This window comes from Carassius carassius, chromosome 35, assembly GCF_963082965.1.
Source record: "Carassius carassius chromosome 35, fCarCar2.1, whole genome shotgun sequence".
Classification (NCBI taxonomy): domain Eukaryota; kingdom Metazoa; phylum Chordata; class Actinopteri; order Cypriniformes; family Cyprinidae; genus Carassius; species Carassius carassius.
This window is the reverse complement of record NC_081789.1, coordinates 18,597,401-18,622,032: the sequence shown is the minus strand read 5'-3', so window position 1 is coordinate 18,622,032 and position 24,632 is coordinate 18,597,401. Positions and strand designations below refer to the sequence as shown.

Below are 24,632 nucleotides of genomic sequence, written 5' to 3'. Positions count from 1 at the left end.
TTACAATTTAACACATTTAACTAAACGTTTGCCTTGCAATGTTACATAATTACTAACATGATGAATTGCACTTCACACACACACACACACACACACACACACACACACACACACACACACACACACACACACACACACACACACACACACACACACACACACACAGACACACACCAACCCAGTATACTTTTGAAAATTGTATATATATATACCTGGACCACAAAATCAGTTATAATGGTGTTAATAGGACAATATTTGACTGATATACAACTATTTGAAATTCTGGAATCTGAGGCTGCAAATAAATAAATAAATAAATAAATGAGAAAATCGCTTTAATATATATATATATATATATATATATATATATATAACTTCAGATTAAAAACCTAATTACTATATATATATATATATATATATATATATATATATATATATATATATATATATATATATAAAGTTTATAATATAATATTATATATAGTTGTCACAACAGAACCTAAAAAGTGAAACAAATATGAACCATACAAAATCACATAAAATGTGACTGACAGTATTAGTGACAGTTCTTCCTCCAGATGGAGCTGTTGTTTATGTTCCTTTACCACATAACTATTCTTCTTCCCCCGCGTTTAGTCGCGTGACTGATTGTTTCGGAACTTCGGAACAAACGACGATGTGCCTTTATATCACGGGTGGCTCGTTGGTAACATGATGAATGTTGTCTTTTCAGTTAAGCTTGGTCAATATTTAGTTCCCAGACACGCCGAGTTTGATTTTTGAATCGTTGCACTTCCTTTGCCTCCCGACACGTCACTGGAGCCAGTTGGATGGAAGTAGTGAGAAAATATTAAGGCAAGTTGTGTCTTTACTCTCTTTGAACTATCTGAAACACACGAGTGGCTCTAGAAGTGCGTCGGTGGTTGTAGTAAGTTTTGGCTGTAACAGGTCCACTCTCTGATATAGTATACAATGTACATTACGTACTAAAATTGTTTGTTTATTGAAAACAGCCTAACGTTAGACCGATTCCAGAAATACAGAGCTCTACAAAAAATAAACAAATGTCAGCCCACATTCAAAAGATATTTGCTTTGGTTGGTTTCAGTTTACAGTAGACTACTGTTTCTTACCATCAGGATTTAGAAAATGTAGTGTGTTTTTTTTCTAAGTCATTCATGTCATTTGAATGTGTTGTGCACACAGAGGTGCTAATATTTTTTTTAGCTAAATAAAAAAATACTATTTTAGGTTAATAGATAATATCACAACAGCATACTGTTCTTGTTAAGAGATACAGACCAATACTCTGTTTATCACTATTTTACTTAATCAGTTATTGTTTTTTTTTCAATAGCAGCTGCTAATAATAAGCACCCAATAGCTATTGTAATTTTTTTTTGTAGTCACATTATTAAGTTATTTTATTCTATAGAAATAATGATACAATAAATGAAAACAATCCTGTATTACTGGACACTTAAAATAACATGTTGTTCAATATGTAATTATGTATTATTATTATATTAGATTGAACTGATTTGCATTAAGTTCCTACACCGTTTTAACAAACAAAGCATTTAAATAGAGAAATGTCATGTAATAGTTGCTTAATGGGGAATTAAATTATGAATCTTACTTCATTTAGTGTCCATGAGCAATAGCCTACGCATTGTTGACAGTTGAACTAAAAACTATATGAGCAAAAAGTGAAATATTCACCAAGTCTTCCATTAGAATCTTTTATTAGAAGTTAAACTGTTATAAAGAGAAACATTTACAGTTGGTTTCTTTGACGCATATTTCACTTATGGGTTCCATTGCACTGTTGTTTTAGATTTATCTCTTTCAAATAGTGTAGGATTACTCTAAATGCGAGATGAAACCAGAGAGTTTCAAATGCAAACCTGTACTGATGCATTTTTTTTTTTTTTGCACAGCATGCATATAGATTTTTATGTGTGACATGCCTGTGCAAGTTTATACCTTTTACTTTTGTACTTCCTTTTTGCTGCTCAAACCTGTTTGAGTTGTTGTTATAGAATGAAGCCATATTTAATAACAGTAACCTTTTGACAGCTCCAATGTAGTGATGACATTAACTAAGCTTCTTAAAATTGCATAATAATGAGCTTGGATCTGTTGTATCCTTTTTCCATATATTATTTTGTTCTTTTGAAATATGCCCTTTAGAGTGATCTTTCATTTCTCATGTCATGCATAAGGAAACTGGCTTCTTGTTTCGGTTTAAAGGTAAAGTGAATTTATATGAAGTCTTTAAGAGATCTTTATATGAATAAATTAATTCAGTGAATTAATTGACATATTTAAACCACAATCTACATATGCATGCACGCAAATGCACATTTAAATATGCATGTGTGGCTTCAGAAGTAGTCCATTAAATCATTAAACTATCCAAGTTTTTCAACTTTGAAGAATAGTTGATCACGCAGGCAGAAAAACCTGTAACATTCCTCCAAGTTCGCAAGAATGTAGAAAAATGCAGATCGCAGTGATATGGTAAACGGTGTCTGCAACTGCTACAGTCTGTTATCTCATCTGAACACATTTAGTTTGTATTTCATATCACGCAATACAAGGGTAACACTGGAGGGTTTAGAATAAGCCCAGTGCTTGTTTTAATTTTTTTTTATTGTATTATGTATAAAGACGTCTATTATTTTACAAAATTTTCTGTTTTTCTTTCTGTATTGTTTTGGCGCTCACTATTTTGATGAGGGTGGTGCATTTAAATCCAGCATTTCTTTACATTCTAAATTATTAGGAGTTATTTAATTATTATTTATTAATCATTATTCACATTTTTGGAACATAATAAATCTTTTTATTGATTTTGTAAAATACCAGAATTTCTGTTAGGTTTATGTAATTGTGTGATGAAATTAGATGGCATTAGAAGTTTCTGCAAGGCCAACCCAGTATACTTTTGAAAATTGTGTATATATATATATATATATATATATATATATATATATACACACATACACACACACACACACACACACACACATATTCACATGTAAAACAATAACAACATATACGAAAGACAAGACATTACCATTTTGGTGTCTGCTTCAAATTACGTTTACAATAGTAATTTTATATACATAAAAAGAAACGTTAAATGCAAGTAAAGATTCTGCTTTCATATTTCAAATAACTTTGGTGAAAATAAAATGCCAAAATACGGGGGAAATAATGTTCCAAAATGTAAAATTGTCATTCAGCGTAATGGTTCAGACTTTGATTTTTTTAAATAGACATATAAAATACCAAGTTAAAAAATACATTTGTTGTCTTGGCATTTTCCAGTTAGTGTTGTCTGTATTTTATTAAAAGGACTATGCCTTATTGTTTTTTAAAAGTAGGCTACACTGTAAAAAAAAATAAAAAGTTGAGAGAACTTAAAAGTTTAAGGCAACCTCCTACAAAAACATGTTGAGAAAACTCAAATATCTGCTGAGGCTGGTTGCCTTAAACTTTTAAGTTTTCTTAATTTAATTTTTTACAGTATATTTAAATAACCAGGGGAATGTTGTCCCGTAAATGCAGTTTATCAGAGGTCATTCACTATTACAGGAACAAGAAGCCATTCTGAAATCATTAAAAAAAAACTGACAGTCATTCAACAGTGTGTGACAATGTTTGCCTGAATACTGCAGCAATGTTGCATGGCATGGAGTCGATCAGTCTGTGGCACTGCTCAGGTGTTATGAGAGCCCAGTTTGCTCTGATAGTGGCCTTCAGCTCTTCTGCATTCTTGGGTCTGGCATATCACATCTTCCTCTTCACAATACCCCATAGATTTTCTATGGGGTTAAGGTCAGGCGAGTTTGCTGGCCAATTAAGAACAGGGATACCATTGTCCTTAAACACAGCTGTGTTGACCTTGGACCTCAGAAAACACAATGGACCAACACCAGCAGATGACATGGCACCACAAACCATCACTGACTGTGGAAACTTTACACTGGACTTCAAGCAACATGGATTGTGTGCCTCTCCTCTCTTCCTCTATACTCTGGGAACCTGACTTCCAAAGGAAATGCAAAATTTACTTTTATCAGAGAACATAACTGTGGACCACTCAGCAGCAGTCCAGTCCTTTTTGTCTTCAGATGCTTTTGACGCTGTCTGTTGTTCAAGAGTGGCTTGACACAAGGAATCCAACAGCTGAAACCCATGTCTTGCATACGTCTGTGTTAGGGATGCGCCGGTACTAGTATCGGTACCGAACGGTACCCGGGCAAATTAAATTTGGAAGTGATCATCCTTATCCCCTTGAAGTGGGGACTTTGGAGTGAGTAGGGCATGTGCGTGCCATTAAGTAGTCGTTAGGAATGCACTTTGCAAAAGGAGCAATATAATTTCCTCATTCTCTTCAGCTGGGATGTTCCCGTGACAGCAGATTCACTGATGGACATCGACATAAAAACAATATACATTTAATGTTTTAAAAAGTTTTATATATATTAGTTTTTTTATATATTATATAGCATATTTTTAAAACTTATTTAAATATAAAATGTATGTTTATTTGCAACGGTTATGCTAACAACAATAATAATAAAAAAAAACATTTATAACAGTAAAACAGCGACATCTGCTGAAGGACACATGCTGCGCTGTCACAGGAACATGCCAGCTGAAGATAATGAGGAAGTGATGTTGCTCCTTTTGCAAAGTGCATTCCTAACGACTACTTAATGACAACACATGCCCTATTCACTCCAAAGTCCCCGCTCCAAGGGGATAGGGATGATCACTTCCATTTGGAATTTGCCCAGGAACCGTTCGGTACCGATACTAGTACCGGCACACCCCTAGTCTGTGTGTAGTGGTTCTTGAAGGACTGACTCCAGCGGCAGTCCACTCTTTGTGAATCTCCCCCACATTTTTGAATGGGTTTTGTTTCACAATCCTCTCCAGGGTGCGGTTATCCCTATTGCTTGTACACTTTTTTTCTACCACATCTTTTCCTTCCCTTCGCCTCTCTATTAATGTGCTTGGACACAGAGCTCTGTGAACAGCCAGCCTCTTTTGCAATGACCTTTTGTGTCTTGCCCTCCTTGTGCAAGGTGTCAATGGTCGTCTTTTGGACAACTGTCAATTCAGCAGTCTTCCCCATGATTGTGTAGCCTACAGAACTAGACTCCGAGACCATTTAAAGGCTTTGCAGGTGTTTTAAGTAAATTAGCTGATTAGAGTGTGGCACCAGGTGTCTTCAGTATTGAACCTTTTCACTATTCAAATTTTCTGAGATACTGAATTTGGGAATTTTGAAAATTAAAAGAAATAAACATTTGAAATATATCAGTCTGTGTGATGAATGAATATAATATACAAGTTTCACTTTTTGAATGGAATTAGTGAAATAAATCAACTTTTTGATGATATTCTAATTATAATACCAGCACCTGTGTGTGTGTGTGTGTGTGTGTGTGTGTATGTGTATATATATATATATATATATATAATATTATATATATTTATAATATTTAATGTATTTAATCCTTATTTCATCATGCTTGAACCATGATCTAAAATGGAGATCCACTCTACAAGAGAGTGGAGTTTTACATCATTAACATGTCTTGAGAGGTTCCTCCTGGCCTTTAAATCTGCATCTTGTAGGTCCAGTGTTGCGTTCTCTAAAAATACCTCTGGTATCTCAGAGGGGGGGAATAATGTCGCCCACCCAGCGAGCATTTGTGTGCTGCGCTTGACAGAGGGAGTGTGGAAGTGGCATACGAAAGAAAAACGTCCCCGTTTGCTCCCTCCCAGCTGGAGAGAAGCAGAGGGAAGGATGAAAGAGATTGAGGAAAAGAGAGGTGGAGACTCATCGCTTGGCTGCCCAGACTGAGGCTCCTCTCTGTGTTCATGCCACAGTTGATTAGTGACTCTGAGTGGCCTTCCTGTCCTGTCATGCAAGACCCAAAGAGCCCTCTGGAGCTAAAGTGGATGCTGGACACTGCTAAAAAGAGCGCTTGGCTCTAGTAAAACATCTTGTTTATGTTTTGGTATGTTTGTGTTCTTTGCAGGACCGAAATGGAGATTTACCATCAGAATCAAGTGTGCCAGAGAGGCAGGAAAGCAATCTAAGGACCTGTTGCATCTATGAGCCGTTGCTTGTGAGATTCTGAGAGGTCTCAGGATGGAGGAGCAACCGAGCTGCCCCAATGTCAGCATTCCCTGCTCCAATGAGCAGAGAGACAAGAAGAAACGCTATACTGTGAGTGACCTCTGGTGCTCTTATCTACTTTTTGAGAGCTCTGGCTTGCCAAGTTGTAGTACCGGATGTGTGTTTTAACCCTTGTCTTGTTAGGTTTACAAAGTACTTGTCAGTGTTGGAAGGCATGAGTGGTTTGTGTTCCGGAGATATGCGGAATTCGACAGACTGTACAACACTGTAAGTAAACTGAGTTGTAGTCAATGTGAAAAGACAGGCAGACTCCAGCTATTTTTAAGTGACATTGATTTTGGTTTGGAGCCTTTTTCTAATGAAGTATTCACATATGACCAATTAATGTAAAGTATGAAACATATAATATTAAAGGAATATGCTTTTGTGCTCATCAAGGCTGCATTTATTTAATCATAAATTCAGTACTAATGTGAAATATTATAAAAATGTAAAAAAAAAAATGTAAATGTAAAAATCAATGGAATGTTTTTAAGTTTACTCCTGTGATGGCAAAGCTGAAATTTCAGCAGCCATTATGCCAGTTTTCAGGGTCACCAGATCTTTTGGAAATCATCTTAACATGCTGATTTGCTTCTAAATATAGATTTCTTATTATTATCAAAGTTGAAAACACTTGCCCTGCCTAATATTTTAGTGGATGCCTTAAACAGGATTCTTTGATGAGTAGAAAGTTCAAAGGAACAACATTAATTTTAAATACAAATCTTTTGTAAAATAATGTCTTTACTGTCACTTTTGTTTAATTTAATGCAGCCTTGATAAATAAAAGTATTAATTTCTTTAAACAAATCATACTGACCATAGACCTTTGATTAAAAATTTGTCTATTTGCAGTTAAAAAGACAGTTTCCTGCTCTGAATTTGAAGATTCCTGCTAAGAGAATATTTGGAGACAACTTTGACCCAGGTATTTTACAGTTCCTTGATTTCTCACGAAATAAAATGCATATTGTTCAGAGCTCACAGGAATTTATGTCATCTCGTGCACATACATTAGTGGCTTTATTTAGCTTAGTAGAGATCACGTGTATTTGCCAAATTAGTTTATCCAACAGTGTTCCATACAGAAAATCAACCATGCTAAATCCGCCCTGCCCCGAGCCCATAAAATCTTTGTCCTTGTTTAATCTCATGTTATGCTCTCAGACAATGTGGCAGCAAAATTGTGTGCATAAATAACAGAATGAAAATGCACACCCAAGAACCAATTGTATTTAGCTCATGTGTGACCAATTGTGTGGCCAGTATATGTGGTCAGGATCTTTTTCATGGAGAAACCATGAGTCTGGTCTTTGGAAGCACATGTTAAATCTGTGCACATGTTGTAAAGTCTTCTCCACCATTGGTAAGTTTCTCTCTCTCTCTGCTTTTCTCTTTCCCTCTCTTTATCTCTAGATAATTGCTGTCTCACTGGACAATAGAAATCGAATTATTTGGTGCACATTTTTACAGTAGTGTCCCATGCTGCACTGAGAGACTTAGGCCACTGGTTTTGATAACTGACTGATATATTAGTTATTTCTCAAAGGAGGTGATGTTATCATGAGTAGTTCTCAAAAATGGCTCTCAGGTTTGTTCTGGTCATGGGCAGCATGATATTTCAGACACATCAGAAGCTTACATAAGCACTTTGGATGAACCACAATCTTACTCTCCTGTATTTTTGCATATATGTCACTTGCTGGAAGTTAGGCAAATTCTGAAAAAACCCTGCATAGTTAAAAAATCATCCAGACTACATCAGATATGAGTTTGCTTGCAATGAGGATGAACATGGTTTTTGTTTACCACAAAGTGTTTAGAGCAGTGAATTATTGTATAAAAACCAAGATTCAAGAAGCTTTCTGAAAACAAAATTGTACATTATTTTATTTAACCCGTGTCATTGAAAACATTTTGGCCTGTGCAGTTCATAATAACATTAAATTAAAAGTATACACATTAAAAGTGTAGTGTTGTCTCACTACTTGAGGAACTCAAATTCTAATTTTTTTCTAATTTGCACCTGTATATTTTGTGTAATTCTTAGAATTCATAACACAAAGAAGAGTGGGGTTACATGAGTTTATTCAGAAGATTGTGTCCCATCCACAGCTCTCCAAATAGTGAGTATATCAGCCAGTTACTGTTGCTGCAGTTTTTATCACCACTCACAGTATCAGTGCATCTAAATGTATGTCAAATTTGAGTGGGCTTTACAATGGAAACGTGCCAAAACCAGCCACAACCAGATATCTCTCTGAACTTTGAGTACAAAGCAGTTCGATTGTATCTTGTGAACCCGTGCCAAATAAAAGATGCTTCTTTTTGATTCTCTGTAAAATTGTCCATGGTTACGGTTCTTGTCACAGCGAGTAGTTGATGTTAGCTCATATTCCTCCTCACAGCTGTGGCTTTGTATTGCCTCAGTCAGACCTCTAACATGTGAATGTTCATTTCAAATGCACAGTCCGGATGTCAAAGAATTTCTGCAGATGGACAAATCTAAAAACTTCTCTGATGCTTCAGAGGATGAGGATGATAAGGTTGGTATATGTACTAATGTTATGTTTTTAATATATAACATATTAAGTGGTCTTCATTCTTCTCTTTTAGTCTTGCTTGTTAGCCATACTATCTATTATGCATCTTTTTTTCTGTATGCAATTATATTTTTGTACTGTTCAGATACAAATAAATTATAAATAAATACTACGTGCATGTTATACAACTGTTAGTATTATTTTGCCATATCTCTTACAGAGTACCTCTACCTCTAGTAATATAAACCTAGGGCCATCTGGAAATCCACTGTAAGTATTATAGAATTATTTTAAATAATCTGTTCCTTTTGTATAATGATAAATATTGTATTTCTGCCATAATTTGGATGCGAAACATTCAACTGGTAGAAATAAATGATCCATATGTTTTAATTTTAGGCTTAATCACAGTGTTTTTTTCAACAGTGCAAAGCCCACTGACTTTGACTTTCTTAAAGTCATAGGAAAGGGAAGCTTTGGGAAGGTAAGTTTTCTTTTTAAATAAAATGCCTAATGATGGAAATGATCTCAAATGTGTGACTTCCACAGTTTGTGAGAGAAAGTAGGTCCCTTGTGTGTACATTTTGAATCAGTTACTGAAAGCTCTGAATGTCACTGAGGCTTAATATATTGTCTGTTTTCTTTGCTGTACGGTTAGCCATAGCATTCGTTTCTGAGCCACGGACTCTCCATTTAGGAAGTGAAAGTTTCTCAGTTTTGAAGTCGAAGCCTGTCTTTTTTTTTATACCCATGTGATGCGTTATTGAAAGGTGAAACTATTGCTTACCCACCGTGTTGTCTCCCACACAAAGGTTCTTCTTGCAAAGAGGAAACGGGATGGGAAGTGTTATGCCATCAAAGTCTTGCAAAAAAAGGCCATTTTACACAGGAGAGAGGTAACAATTTTCTTTGTTTTAATACCTACTCTTTCTTTATGCTCGCTCTGTTATGTTCTTTGGCATTTGATTAATGAATTCCCTTGAAATGTTCTTTCATGCCAGCAAAAGCACATTATGGCTGAACGTAATGTGTTGCTAAAGAATGTTAAACACCCCTTCCTGGTTGGACTTCACTATTCCTTTCAGACAACAGACAAGTTATACTTTGTCCTGGATTTTGTCAATGGCGGAGAAGTGAGTATTTTTGGTTGAGAAGCTCAAGGCTGACATCTGCCTTATCTCATCTCAAAAGCCACTATTTGGCAGATTAAACCAATATGTTATAAATATAGCTATTGCTGAAGCTGAAATTTGTCATTGTATGACTTCTTAAAGGGACAGTGTACCCAAAAATAAAAGTTCTGTCATCATTTACTCATCCTCATTTCGTTCCAAACCTGTATGACTACCCTATTTTGTGGAACACAGAAGAAAGATATTTTGAAGAATATTTTTTTACTTTGCACAGTGAAAGTCAGTGGGGACCTCATTGACTTGTATGTTGTGTACCACCCAAAACATAAAGTCATAGAGTTTTGATGGACGTAAAATTAAATAAACGATGACAGAATGTTACACTATTTTTGGTAAACTATTCCTTTAACAAGGAATTTGACATGTAAATCAGATGAGGATTTCAATGCACGACTCTTCCTAATTTTTGGTCATTTTATTGGTATTTTGCAGGGTTCCTATTCACAAGCTCAATTAGACCACTGGTCTTGACTTCCTGTTTTTAGCTAAAAGTCTGCTGACGATATTTTAAACATCAGCTAATGAAACGCCACACCAATAATTGTGAGGCAGGCTACAGAATAGAGATGATGTAATGGGTAACCTGACTATTTTCTGCATTTATTCATTGAAAATGACAACTTTTGATTCTTTCCATTACAGCTTTTCTTTCACCTCCAAAAAGAACGGACCTTTCCTGAACCCAGAGCGAAGTTTTACATTGCTGAGATGGCAACTGCTCTGGGTTACTTACACTCTCTTAACATTGTTTACAGGTAAATGGAGCTTCACTAAAGGAGCACTTGTGTTATAAATTCGCCTGTTTGGTGATTCTAGGATGAAGTTTAATTGTTAAAGTGTGTGAGAATTCCCAGAGGCAGTGTTTAACAGACACATTCTACACCACCTCCCTCCTATGGTTTTCCCAATTCTTGCCCAGAACGTATTTGAAACATTTTGATTGGTGAACTGGCTTAACTGTAGTCACTTAAAATTACACTCACGTGTGAAATGACCATCATGAGAGCATAGTTTGCATTCTTAGGGTGTGACGCTATATGACTGCAAGGAATAGCTCTTCATATGAATTAAATGCATTATGAATAGCTTGTCTTGTCATATTATAATACCTATAATTCATTGTTACGATTTTTCTGTTTAATGTTCTGTGTAATATTTTTTTTAGTTGAATTGTTCCTGGAAACATATGACAAAATGCTAACAGGTTAAGTGTTCTTGTGTTCCCAGGGATTTGAAACCAGAAAATATCCTGCTGGACTCTCAAGTAAGTGCCTCTTTTTTCACATTTTTACCATTGCCAGAGTGTAGCTGATCAACGTTGAGAGAGTTCCAGGGGAAACAGAGTAATCTACCCTCACTGTGAAGGATAACAAACTCTTCTGATTTCCTGAGACGAGATGTACAGAGTGTAGCTTTGTCCAGCCAAATTAAATATTGCATTGAAACTTTTTTTTTTTTTGTAACAAAGCTCAAGATTAGTTTTATTTGTGCATTTCCTTTCGAATCTGATGAAACTGGGAGGTTACAAGGCCCTGGCAAATATTCCAGTCAGACACAAGATTCTTTGGCTCTGTGAAGAATAGGCCTTTTGTTTGGTGACATACTTCCTGAAAATGTTCCTGTTGGCATCTTTTGTCTGTTAAGGGACATATAGTCTTGACTGACTTTGGACTGTGTAAGGAGGGCATCTCCCAAGCAGACACAACGACCACATTTTGTGGGACACCTGAGGTATTATAGAATATAAATATGATGGTTGCATGATGCTTACATTACAGTTCAAAAGTTTGGAGTCAATATGATTTTTAAAAAATAGGAAATCAATACTGTTATTCAATAAGAACACATTAAATTGATCATAAATACGTTTGTTATTTTGTTCTTGTTCAAATAATTCGGGAAAAATGGATCATGGTTTAACATATTACTGTAAAATGTTATGGTAAATAAATTTGTTTAATTAGTTGCTGAATTTAAAAATATCTACTTTTCATGATTCTTATTATTGAATTGTGACTGATTTGCTAATGACGCTTTTCCTAGATTAACCTCATTACATTTTCTGCAAATAAACATTAAGCTTTTGGAGGCTAGAATAACGCAATGATTGTAATGCAATAATTGCTGTCTCTTGTTGTCACGATAGTATCTAGCTCCAGAGGTACTCAGGAAACAACCCTATGATAACACTGTGGACTGGTGGTGTCTGGGTTCTGTGCTGTATGAAATGCTTTTTGGGTTGGTAAGTTACAACCATAAATTTGGGTAGTTGTCTTTTGAAAATATAGGCGATGAAGCTTAAATCTTGTTTTACCTTCATGTCAACAGCCTCCATTCTACAGCAGGGACACACAGGAGATGTATAACAACATTCTTCACAGAGAACTTGCCGTGCGCCCCGGGGCATCCACAGCTGCCTGGTCCATCCTTCAGGCCCTGCTGGAGAAAGTCCACACCAGGAGGCTGGGCTACAGAGATGACTTTGTGAGCTATTTAGTACTGATGCATCACCCCCTGGTGGATGACTTTGTAGAGTATTTCAGTGGCATCTCAAAAGGATTTCTGCTGATTAGTTTCCTATAATATATTACATTCAAGCAAGGAGTGTTGAAATGAAAATATTTTGGAATATTAAAAAGTCCTTGTACGTGATATCCCATTTGTTGCAGAATGAAGTCAAAGGACATGAATTTTTCTCATCTATTAACTGGGATGACCTTGAACAGAAAAAGCTTCCTCCTCCATACAACCCTAGTGTGGTAAGACTTAGTTAAACTATATGAATGAAAAGTTGCTGAAAATTTACTCACCCTCAGGATATCCAAGATTTTTTAGTTTTAGATTAGTTTGTTTCTTCATCGGAACAGATTTGGAGAAATTTAGCATTACATCACTTGCTCACCAATGGATCCTCTGAATCAGTGCCATCATAATGAGAGTCTAAACAGCTGACAAAAACATCACAATGCTCTAAAGTAATCCCCTTGACTTCAGTCCATCAGTTAATGGCTTGTGAAGTGAAAAGCTGTTCATATGTAAGAAGGAAATCCATCATTAAGACATTATTAACTTCAAACTAAAAATATGTGTCTATCCATAATATTGTTTTCTCCAGTGAAGACATCATCTTAGGGGATAAATATATGCAAATCATGCACCATTTATTAAATGAAAATAGCCCAAAACAGCTCTAAATGTTACTATTTTTTTATGTGAGAGGACAAGTTGTTTTTGTTTTGTTTTTGTTTTCACTAGAGGGAGTTATTTTGGTCTCATATTTTAATATGCTGTTTTTATCAGCTGTTTGGAATCTCATTCTGACAGCATCCATTCAATGCACAGAATCCATTGGTGAGCAAGTGCCAAAAAATGCTAAATTTCTATAAATCTGTTCCGATTAAAAAAACTAACTAATTTTTGAAAGCGAAAGGGTAAGTCAATTTTTAGCAAATTTAAATTTTTTAGGGTAAACTATCCCCCATATAACTATTTTGCTAAAGTTTCAAAAAAGCAAATGCATAAGTGTATTCAAACAGTCCTCTCTCTTGTTGTCTTGCAGGAATCCCAGTATGACATCTCAAACTTTGATCCTGAGTTCACAGCGGAAACTGTGCCAAACTCTGTGTGCTTCTCTTCAGAGCAGTCAATCGTCAATGCTAGTGTTATGGAAGCTGATGATGCCTTCGTGGGATTTTCTTATGCTCCGCCATCAGAAGATTCTTTCCTGTAAGGGTGGCGCTGCTAATGGAGATCTACAGAGAGCTGAATGAAATGTCTGTGATTGCTCTCTCTGATGAAAGGGAAGAATTTGTTTGATGAGCACGACGTCATGAACAGTGGATGGAACTTTGTGTTTACTAACAAAAGTTTTGGGGTGCAGGGTGTATCAGACTTTATTTTTATGCATAAATAACATTATATTTTGTGTAACATTGAACACCTTCTCGGAGAGTTTAGCTCAGGAGCTGAAGTATTGATGTTTTTTTTTTTGGGAGGGTTTGTAAGAATTATTTTCAAGGGCTGATGATATTTGGCTGATGACACATTCCTTGTTTTGCCCCAACCTTTACACTTGATTGCTTAAATACTGTGCAGTACTATATGACCAATTATGTTCTTGTAGTTTAGTCTCTTATCAGAAATTTGCTATGGAAAAAATGTTCATATAATGTCAACGCAAGCAATTAAAACATTGCTGATTGACAAATTAATATATATATTTCATTTATATGGTTTAATATGTATGCGAGTTAGAAAATAGGCAGTCAGCTTTTTTTAAATCATAATGAATTTGATAAACCCTGTAAGGTTTTGGGCCATCAACAACCATAGTAGAGTGTGAACTGAACATTTGTGGCTATTTTCGTGTTAGATTTGAATGTGTTAATAACACTTAAATCCTGACAGTGACCCTGTAATAAACATTCCCACCCTTTGATTATGAGATGAGACACCACAGTGCCTGCTGACTTATGATACTGTACTGTAAAAGTAAACATTCTTGAATTTCTTGGCTATCGCGTGATTCCTCTCATTTGCATATTTTGTAGAACAATATCATACATCATAATAATGTTTTTAAATAGATGTGGTGCTTACCAAACTCATTGAATAACGCAACACCTTAAAATTTTTGTACACAGGACACATCTCATTTGCATATATTATACGTTTTTGTACAGTCTATGATATTATAACACGAGCTTCCCACCTGTATATGTGTTATCCGTTTTTAAAGAAAGATAATAAAATATGCAAATATTTGTTGTTAACTAAACTCACTGAACTGCACCGCATTTAAGTTTTTATTCACAGGTTTTGGACACCTTGTTCGAGGTTGACACATTACGTGATCTCATTTGCATATTGTATAGCGCGCGTTTCTCGCCCAGCTACAGCGGTGCATCTCGGAGATGGATGGGTTAAATTCTCTAAAAGAAGCAATAATAATCTATTTAGACAGAAGTGGTAGGTTAAGTAAACTCATTGAAGACTGTAAAGTCTTTAAAGGTTTGTTTATTAAGTTGGATGTATCATTGGTTATTTAGTTAATTAAAATACTTTAGTGAACAGGAGCTCGTGAGGATGTGACACGTCAGGGGTCCGCTGTCCACATCCGTTTTTATCTTAACTTTTAATTATTACATTAAACAATGTTATGACATTACATAACAAGATGACTTAATCACTGTTTACACACTGAACAAAATGGAAAAATGTTTTTCGGGTGGACAGCAGACGGAGGCCGTGTATTCCGTTTGGATGTAAATCCCTCAGATGCGCTTGAACTGGACGCCACACTGGGAGACTGTATACTGCACGACTCTGTCAAGGCCGGTTTACTCTTTCAGTCAGTGAGTTTCTCAAATAAAAATACACAAATACCCGATTTATTAGTCCGTTACACCACGATTTGTAATCTAAAATTGCTTAGAGTAGGCTACATTTACATATCAACCAGTTTTCTGTTGGTGAAATATATTTTATTTTAAATAGGACTATTGTGCTTAAAATATTTACATCTGCTCTATATTGAAACAAACCACTAAGAGTGCAGTGGTTATTTTTCAGGTTTGTTATCTGTCTATAAAAACACTCACTTACTGACCACATTGAAAAAGAAAACCAGGTGAGGAGCAGGTTCATTAAATTCATAACACCGCTTTAATAATACACATCAGTGTATTAAAATAGAAAAAAACATAAGTTACAATTTTTCTGTATAGGTTATTGTTGTTTTAAAGCCAACCCACTTGCCACCTTTTCCCAACTATTGCTTGGATCTCTCCGAGTTTCCCCGTGGTCTTGTAATTGCCATGACACATGTCACCAAATACACACAAGGAGCCAGGTTTCTCTGCTCAGAAGAGAAATGCCCTTGCTTTAGAGTAATGTTATTAACTTTATAGGCTTTTATGAATTTTTCTATTTGTTGTCTTACACAATTTGTTAATTTTTCCAAAGTGTTTCATCATATTAGAGTTCATACACCAGGTGCCACAGAGTCTACTACAGTTACGTAGGACTGATTTTACTTGCTTTCTCTGCTCTTCTCCGCTGAAAGAGGATGTGATGAAGTCTCTGGTTTTAGGGGGTGAGACAACAACATTAGTTAAAACATATTAATGAAATATTATATGGAGTATAAACTTGAATCATGAAATGATAAAAAAAAAAAAAAATCATAAAAAGCATAATACTTTTATTCAACAAGCCAAGGATGCCTTAAATTGATCAAAGATGACTATCAACAGTTATAATTTTATTATGTTAAAAATTACATATTTCTATTTCAAATAAATGTTGCTCTTTTGATCTTATCAAAAAGTCTTTAAAAAGCCAACAGTTTCTACAAAAAAAAAGAGAAACAGAATACACAGAAATAATTTAATTTAATATTTAATTACATTAAATGTTGGAATAGAAAACATTTTAATTGTTATAATAGTTTTTACTGTATTTAGGTCAAATAAGACTTCTTTCAAAGACAATAAAAGATTTACTGACCTGAATCCTTTGCTAAGTATTGCAGTAAAAGGATATGTTTTTTAATCCACAGATAAACAGCTAGTTGAGCTCATTCATGTGAGAGCAGTAGATGTTTTGGGAGTTCACGATGCTGGTTCCTTAAGATATCAATCTGTCACTCTTTTTCTAAGAGGTAAGTGCTTTTTGCATCTTAAATTACCCATTTTTCTTTCTAATGGTATTGCAAATAATCTTTACTTTTTAACTAACCATTAGGAAATAATCCAGTTAGTTTGAATCGTCATGCCTGATGAGCATGATTTTCATAATGTTGAAGCAAAGCTCTCAAATAAATAAACTAACGAAACACATCCACTAACAGTGTCTTTCAGTATTAGATTGGGTGTTTCTGTCTCCTTCAATAATACTTCTCAGTTAGCCAACTGGAGAAACCACAGATTCTCTGGATGGTATTAGCATATTGTGTTGACCTAGTGTTAGTCTGGAATTCAATACGTCGGACTCCAGTTACTGAACATACATGTTAATAAATGTAAGGTACACTCATTAGTTGCTACAACCCATAGTGGAATCATTGTTTAAAAGAGCCTGCAGTGTTTCTCTTGGCAGTTTTGTAGGTGGTGAACATGTTTCTCAAATAATAAGTGAAGACCTGCTCTCAACTATCATTGTTTTGTTTCTCTTAACGTAATTAGATGAACTGTGCAACTCCATGAGAATCGGCCATCTGTACCAAATTGTGGGGATTCCAGCTTATGTGCACCAGTGGCCCAATCTAATCTGGAGCGTAGAGACTTAGAGCGTCTGACCATGGACCCCCAAATGTAAAGCCTTGTTTTGACTTGGATGGTATAAAAACAACCAGACTTATGCACAGCATGTCAAAATAATTTGCTCCTGACTGCCTTTCACAGACCCCTGTCTGGTTAGCAACAACTTCCAGAACCTTCAGACAGCCACGGCCTGTTCCCCATGGAGGTTTGCTGCCATTGTAGCCAACTCATTCGGTTCCTCTGTGATCCCACCTGGACTCTACAACACATTAAAACTGGGGCTACTTTTTAGTTTGGTGCAAACTGAAGATAATCCAGTCTCCCTACCACCTGGATGTGCTTGCTCTCACCAGCGAGACTCTACAGGTCTGGGTTGTTCAAATGCACGTCTCTTTAGATAATGGTCATCAAAATATGATGCATATTATGTGCATATTTATTCACAGGTTAATGAGATACAGCCTTTCGTTGGCCCCGTGTGGCATTCATCATATACTGACAGGAGATCTGTTGGCATCTCTGTCTAGAGATGAACATGGAGCTGGTACTGCCAACATCTATGCAGGTTTAGCTTTGCTGGCATCTGGAAGCGTCTGTCTTTTGGGAGATCTCATAACATACAAGAAAGACAAGGTGGACATGCTTCAGTCTGGTGCCAGTTGTTTAAATTATTTTTAATAATGAAGGCACAAGATAGAATACATTATAGATGCATTTTAACAATCAAGTAAAGCATATCTACTTTTGCCTCTCAGCTCTTGAAAGCAGAACTGTATCTGTTTATATTCCTGCCAAGAAATATGGTGATGATATGGACCAGCAGCTCTCCTTCCCAATCCAGTGCAATTTTTGGGCCCTATCTGCTTCCCCCTCCAAGAGGACAGCCAGATGATATAATGTGGTGCTGTGTTCTGTGGTGGGTCCATATCCAACTGTATTTATAGTCAAATGGAGCTTTTCCTCAGGAAATGAGATGGGAATGTTATTCTGGGAATTTTATATGCTTATGGTACATACCACAGAACTGATCAGATGTAGAAAGAATACAGGAATGCTTCACAGATGACCCCACCTCTTACTGTATTTGGGAACAGGAACCAGAGACAATGCCATCTATTTTAGGAGACTTCTTCATTGTATTTATTTGTGTCAGTATCCAAATCTCTCCCACTACTCCAAATAGTGTTATTTTATGTCAGTGCTTCTATATAGACGTCATAGTTTTGTAGCATCTGCTTATCTTACAGTGATTAAGATTTTTATATAAATGCAGGAAATGGGCTCAGCTCCTCTTCAGCTTGCAGAGTCGTTTGGACTCGTAGTCCAGTGTCGAGAGACAAGCAGCAATCATCCACTCCTGTCTATGACAGTGCATACTTTGAGACATGCCATGTCCCCAGGAGAGCCCCTATATCCAGCATGCATGCAGTTTACAACGCGACTATAAAGAGGTCAGTCAATGCACAATACAAGTCAAAAGTTCTTTCATTCAGCTAAAATTAATTATTCTGATAGGCTTTCTGACTCTTGCTCAGGGAACATTTATCATCTTATATTAATATTGAGTTCCTTTATGAAGGATCATCACAAATCTTTTAACTGTAATGATATTTCACAATATACTGCTTTTATTTTGATCGAATAAACAGCCTTTGTTAGCATAAAAGACTTTTATAAAACACAAAAGCTTTATTCCAAACTTTTTACCAGTAGTATATAATAAACTGTAATTGGGGTGCAGTTTCTTTGGTTGTTTGAAACTTCTAGAGATCTTGAGTAATTTGAATAATGTGGTTAGTACTGAAGTACTGTTTCCCCCCACACCAGTGGCGGATTTAGAAAATTTTGCATGGGGGGGCAAAGGGGTGGCAAGAGGTCTTGGCAGGGTGGCAGGGGTACATGGAATCCCTATATATGAATTGCTTTAAAAAAAACACACACACAAAAACACTTTTAAACTACAGTAGTTATTGTTTAATCATGCCCTTACACACTACAACGTTTTTTAATTCACAACACACACACCAGTTATGTTTAGACTACTTAATTCTATTGTATTTGTTATTTCCCCAGTTGTAACCTGGTTTCATTGCTGTGATATCTGAGAGGAATTGGATTTAATAGGACTGCTTAGGCTAAGCTAATCAAATGATCGATCTCCTGACTGGCACTGTATTGTGTGTTGTGACGTAACAGCCCAAACTAAAATTGGGTATTTTTATTTAAAGTAATTAATTAATTATTAAAGCGATTTAAGAGAGTAAAGAAAAAGAAAGGCTTGTTGTATTAGTGAAATAATTGTAACTATTTGCAAGTAATATTTTTTTTTAATTTACATAAATGAATCAAGGAAATTATAGCATATTTTCAATTCAAAAAGGCAAAATTTAATTAATAAATAAAAAAAAGTTGAACTTTTCTATTGTAAAACAGTCAAATATTAAATTATTTACTTACATTTTACCAGGCATTTGTTAACTTATTTAATAATTTTGACATTGATGAGCTAGACTGCTGAACTTTTAGTCTTCCTAACAACAAACAGAGCGTTGCGTAATGTAGTGCATCAGAGCAGCATCAATAATAATATCAAGTGAATCTGTTATCTGCATCTTAAGTTTATTGCCAATAATAATGACAGGTTTGCGAACGTGAACTCGGTGAGCTCGCGCAAAACGCATCTTCAGCACAGCGACTCATTTAAACGCCTCTGATTGGCCGATGTGATCAACAGACATGTCTGTGATTGGCTACAATGCTCAACGTTGCAAAAGCACGTCAAAAGTACCTTTAATGCAAAGGGAAAATATAAATAAAAATGTAATATGCACTGTTCATGATTAGTTAATCGCGGCCGCTGTAATCTTATTCACATTTTTTTTTCTGATGAATTGTTTTGCTCTGTGAGACAATTTAACAAAATATTCGGGGCTTTACTAAAAACTTTCGGGGCTTAAGCCCCATTAGCCCAGCCCTAGCGCTGCCCCTCAATATTTTATATTTTTTATTAAGCTGTTCTTGTCTTTACTTAAATCAAAATCAGGCTAATCAAAGAGAAGAGTGCTCTTACAAATCACGAGGGAGCGATTTGACCGCTGATTTTGCCTAACGTAATAGACTCGCTGTTTTTGCTGATGCTGAATCGCCTTTAGCATACAATACATTCATTACAAATGTAACTTTAAGTTAAACGTGTGTTTAAACTACACCTGGGGAAACTCACTTCACCTTCAGAGGATCTGACCGGGGCAGCTCAGTCTCTGGTTGCAGGGCCACCGCACCGAAGCAGACTCGCTCCTGTGTGTATGAGCCAGACTGAGCGAACGCCGCTCTGCACGTTTGAATCAGGGACGTAACTAAGTATTTGAGGGGCAGGGGGGAAGGGCGAATAATACATTTAAAATTAAAAATTAAATTGTTCACTTTTGGTAAATGTATTGGACATAGTGGTGGGTTGTTTTTGTAAGTACAGTTTTTGGATCATTAAAGTTAGGGGGCAGCTGGGGGCAGCCCCCCCTTGCCCCCCTGTAGTTCCGCCCATGCCCCACACCCCCAGCTCTTGGCTCAAGGCAACTAAAGGGTGGACATTGATCCAGAAGCTGAAAGGATGAGCCACAGCCATTACATGGCAAGTCGCAGGGTTTGCTCAGACTCAACAGAGAGATCCAGTTTCAGTCACTGTCAAACTGATGTAAGTGCTACAAAAACAAAATACCCACAGCTACATATGGCTGCCTTATTTATACCACTAGATGGAGCAGTTATATAACAAGTCTACAAATCCAGCACTGAGTTTCCAAAAGGACTGAATAATTTTTATCTAAATCTAAAAATAATAATAATCTAATTGTATTAATCTTCAATTATGCGGATGAAGCAGCACACAAGTAGAAATATGACCATTTCATACACATGACATTTTCTGGTTCTGGCAGGGTTGCTCTGGCCCAGGCTCATGCTAAACTCAGTCAAAGAACACAAGTTCTAGAGTAAGATGTAATCATTGCAGTTTTGCTGGGTGAAAGTTTGGTCACCCTAAAACATGGTTAGTTCTCCCATATTTTTCTAAATTCTGAACAAATGGATACAAAAATAAATGTTTCAATAAGAATTTTTTTCAATAATGTTAATCATAACCCATTCACCTTTCAGCACTTCATTACTAGTTTATAGTTAGGATCAAGCTCCTGTTTCAGTGAGTGCATGTTCCAGAGTTTGGAAATTAGAAAAGTTGGTCTTGGGAATGCAGGGGCCTCTGCGCTTGTTTTTCCACCCAATGCGGCATTTTCCTGTGCTCTCCGTGACCTGGACTCCTTACACCAGAGGGACCTTGTGCTGGAAGACTCCCACAGACAGATCTTGAATATTGTGGAAACCTATGCAACCTGCATAGTAGAGGAATAAACCAAGGTATTAAACACAGGAAAAAATATTTTTTTTAAAATTTGGTAAATCAACTGTGCAGTTGCTTCAGATAGTCACAGTGTCAGCAGCCCAATCTGGTCTCATGGGTAAATGGCAAAAGTGTGATTCATAATGGTAAGAAGCACTCATTTCATCTCCAAAACACACAAATTAGCAGTTAAAGAAATTAGATAGTAGAACATTGGAGATTCTCATTTTAAAGCAATTACAATGAATACCTAAAGAAAAATGAAAAAATACCATTTTAAAATCATCTGCACTTTTCAGGTCACGGTTTTCTAAGTGGCGACCCTTGTACCTGGTGGGATGAAAAAAGCAGGGCAAATTTAATGCTGGTGAAATCTTAATTGGGGAACTAGTTAGTCAACTCTGCAGTTTCTTCAGACATTCACAATGTCAGCAACCCAATCTGGTCTGATGGGTAAATGGCAGAAATGTGACATTCATCATAGCAAACATTAATATCTTTAAATGTAGTGTCTTTGATGCATACCCATTTTAAAGTTACCCGTTTTTATTAATCTGTACTTCTCATGTCACCCATTTCCAGTGGCAAATGCCATGATCCCTTCCATTGGCTGCAGCAATCATCTGGCTCCTTTGTGATTCAACAACAAAAAGGATAAATTTAATTTATAATTTAAGCTTCAGCTCTGCAGGTAAAAGAAATAAACCAATCTAAAAATGAATACCAAATACCCATGTTGTGTTTCAGCTATTGATTTTGTGCTCCAAATAAGCAGTGCTGAGTAAAGAACCAATAATTTATATATATATATATACATTTTATTTTATCCACCTCAAAAATATGACTGATGAACTAGAGGTCAAAAGGCACATGTAACACAGCTTGAGAGTAGACCCTCCCACAGCGGCACAAAGGCCTGGGCAGTACTAGTTCAACTCAAGGTCAGGACCTTTACCAAGACCCCAGCACCTCCAAGTGAATCAAAGCCCTGATTAACCAATCCAGGTCATAGAAGACCATTCCCAAACCAGCCAGACCACACGGGACAGCAGACCCATGCTGGACAGAGCATGGTCCTGCCGACAGGAGAGCGAATGGCAAAGGAGCAATTTATCACCAGATCTGGGACATTCGCCTGCCAAAATGATTTATAACAGTCCTCATGGGATACTTAAATCCCTTTTTAGGATAGGTCATGATTACAAAATGATTTGAAAAAATCATGTCAATTTGTGTAGAAACAGTCACCTTAAGAATATTGATTATGTGCTCCCAGAAGGAACATAATACATTGTTCCAAAACTTCTGCATCCACTTTGAGCTCCAGATAAAGAGCAATTGGAGTAATTTTTTCCACATAATTGCTAAAAAAAAAAATTACAAAAATAAAAAATCAAATAAATCTACACAAGCACCTAAACCTATAGTGTATGAAATTAATATAAACCAACACATTTTTAATGATCTCATTTCGAATAGGAGAACTTGACAGTAAAAGTACATTTGGGCTGATCCACTAGGCAACAAGCGACTTTTGAGACATAACGTAAGTTTTTTTTTTTTTTCACGGTGTAACGTTCATGCAAGGATCACGAAGGATCCTCATTAAGAAACTCATGAGATGTAGACCGATTCGTGCCTAATGATAGATTGATGAAATGCTTCAAATTATAGCTAATAAAATACGAATTGTGCTTCCACGGAACGATGTAAGAAATAGAAGTTATTCTCTATGTACCGCGCGTGCTGACTAAACATGTGGCAAAGCCAGGATGCAAACAATTTAAATAATAAATGAGCCTAAAACCTCATTAACAGATCTACAAATAGCTGCAATAGTACTTAAACTTATGTTCCCTTTCATAGGTCACTTCGATGCTGCGGTGACGTCACCGTATGGGAACACCTCTCGTTGTGACGAATGTCTGAAGCCCTATACCATCCCGCCAATCCTATTGCCCAAATAGCGTTTGGCACCGCCCTACGCATGCGTACGCATCGTAAACCTGAGTGCCGCGCACTATTTCGCTCAGATTTAATTTCCTTCAGGAAAGCGAATCATCTGTGCCCTAAGGAAACCATCTCGCGTTCTCAGCGTTTTTTTCTTTGAGCAGTGTTCAACTCCTCTTCGCGGACGCGATGAGTCAACGAAAGGTAAGAGCCGTATAATGGGTTTATCACAGGGAGGCACCATCTCGCGTTCTCAGCGGTTTTTTCTTCGAGCAGTGTTCAACTCCTCTTCGCGGACGCGATGAGTCAACGAAAGGTAAGAGCCGTATAATGGGTTTATCACAGGGAAGCACCATCTCGCGTTCTCAGTGGTTTTTTCTTCGAGCAGTGTTCAACTCCTCTTCGCGGACGCGATGAGTCAACGAAAGGTAAGAGCCGTATAATGGGTTTATCACAGGGAGGCACCATCTCGCGTTCTCAGCGGTTTTTTCTTCGAGCAGTGTTCAACTCCTCTTCGCGGACGCGATGAGTCAACGAAAGGTAAGAGCCGTATAATGGGTTTATCACAGGGAGGCACTCATGAGAGGTTCGTTTAGCAGCCTCTCTACATGTTCTCTCAGTGATAGCCTGCAGCTACAGTTCTGCACTCTGGAGTGTATTTTCTATAGGTCGCCTCGCGTCTAACCCCCACCATTACGCTTCTGCGGTCACCGAGGCGCCGCACGAGGTGGTGGTTTGGGGCGATGTGTGAGGCTTGGACTATGAATACAGTGATGCGCTGGAGTTTTTTCCACTTTGCTCGCTCTCCCCCACTCGAGTGTGTTTACAAATGTTGTTTGTCAACAAACACACTATGTTTGTCCACCGCGGCTTCGGACTCAGAGTAGGCTCTGGCCGGCACATGCGGTTCTCTCCCTCCGAGCGGACAGGAGAAATGCGCCTCCCCTTCCTCAGTGAGCTGTTGAATGTGGTTACCCGCGTGGTGGATAAACTATCCCCCCCGTGAGCCGCTACCCTTCTTCACGGACTTCGACCAAGAGGTTTCGAGGTCCTGGAAGCAGCCTTAATCAGCGCACGTTACGA

The 24,632-nt window shown here is 36.9% G+C and overlaps 1 protein-coding gene and 1 pseudogene across 2 annotated transcripts; both read left to right on the top strand.

Annotated features, from left to right (window-relative positions):
* The first annotated feature begins 597 nt into the window (after nucleotides 1-597).
* Nucleotides 598-14,707, top strand: LOC132116126 (serine/threonine-protein kinase Sgk3-like). 2 transcript variants are annotated; one of them, XM_059524732.1, is made up of 17 exons: nucleotides 598-855; nucleotides 6,066-6,256; nucleotides 6,350-6,433; nucleotides 7,064-7,136; nucleotides 8,259-8,334; nucleotides 8,679-8,754; nucleotides 8,972-9,021; nucleotides 9,178-9,235; nucleotides 9,564-9,647; nucleotides 9,753-9,884; nucleotides 10,587-10,699; nucleotides 11,172-11,208; nucleotides 11,589-11,675; nucleotides 12,091-12,186; nucleotides 12,273-12,428; nucleotides 12,614-12,703; nucleotides 13,504-14,707. In XM_059524732.1, exons 2-17 carry the CDS (start codon nucleotides 6,179-6,181, stop codon nucleotides 13,672-13,674), a joined length of 1,461 nt encoding a protein of 486 aa, XP_059380715.1. In that variant the 5' UTR covers nucleotides 598-855; nucleotides 6,066-6,178; the 3' UTR covers nucleotides 13,675-14,707. The 2 variants fall into 2 exon arrangements, with proteins under 2 accessions (XP_059380715.1, XP_059380714.1); XM_059524731.1 differs by lacking the exon at nucleotides 598-855 and having other exon boundaries at nucleotides 5,849-6,256.
* Nucleotides 14,708-14,857: 150 nt separating this feature from the next.
* LOC132115635 (minichromosome maintenance domain-containing protein 2-like) lies at nucleotides 14,858-21,610 on the top strand (annotated as a pseudogene).
* The last annotated feature ends 3,022 nt before the right edge of the window (nucleotides 21,611-24,632 follow it).

Coding starts and splice junctions, on each gene's coding strand:
- LOC132116126 (XM_059524732.1), top strand. CDS start 6,179: ATGGAGGAGCAACCGAGCTGCCCCAATGTCAGCATTCCCTGCTCCAAT. Junction 7,137..8,258: donor TGGAGACAACTTTGACCCAG/GTATTTTACAGT, acceptor TGTAATTCTTAG/AATTCATAACACAAAGAAGA. Junction 9,648..9,752: donor CCATTTTACACAGGAGAGAG/GTAACAATTTTC, acceptor CTTTCATGCCAG/CAAAAGCACATTATGGCTGA.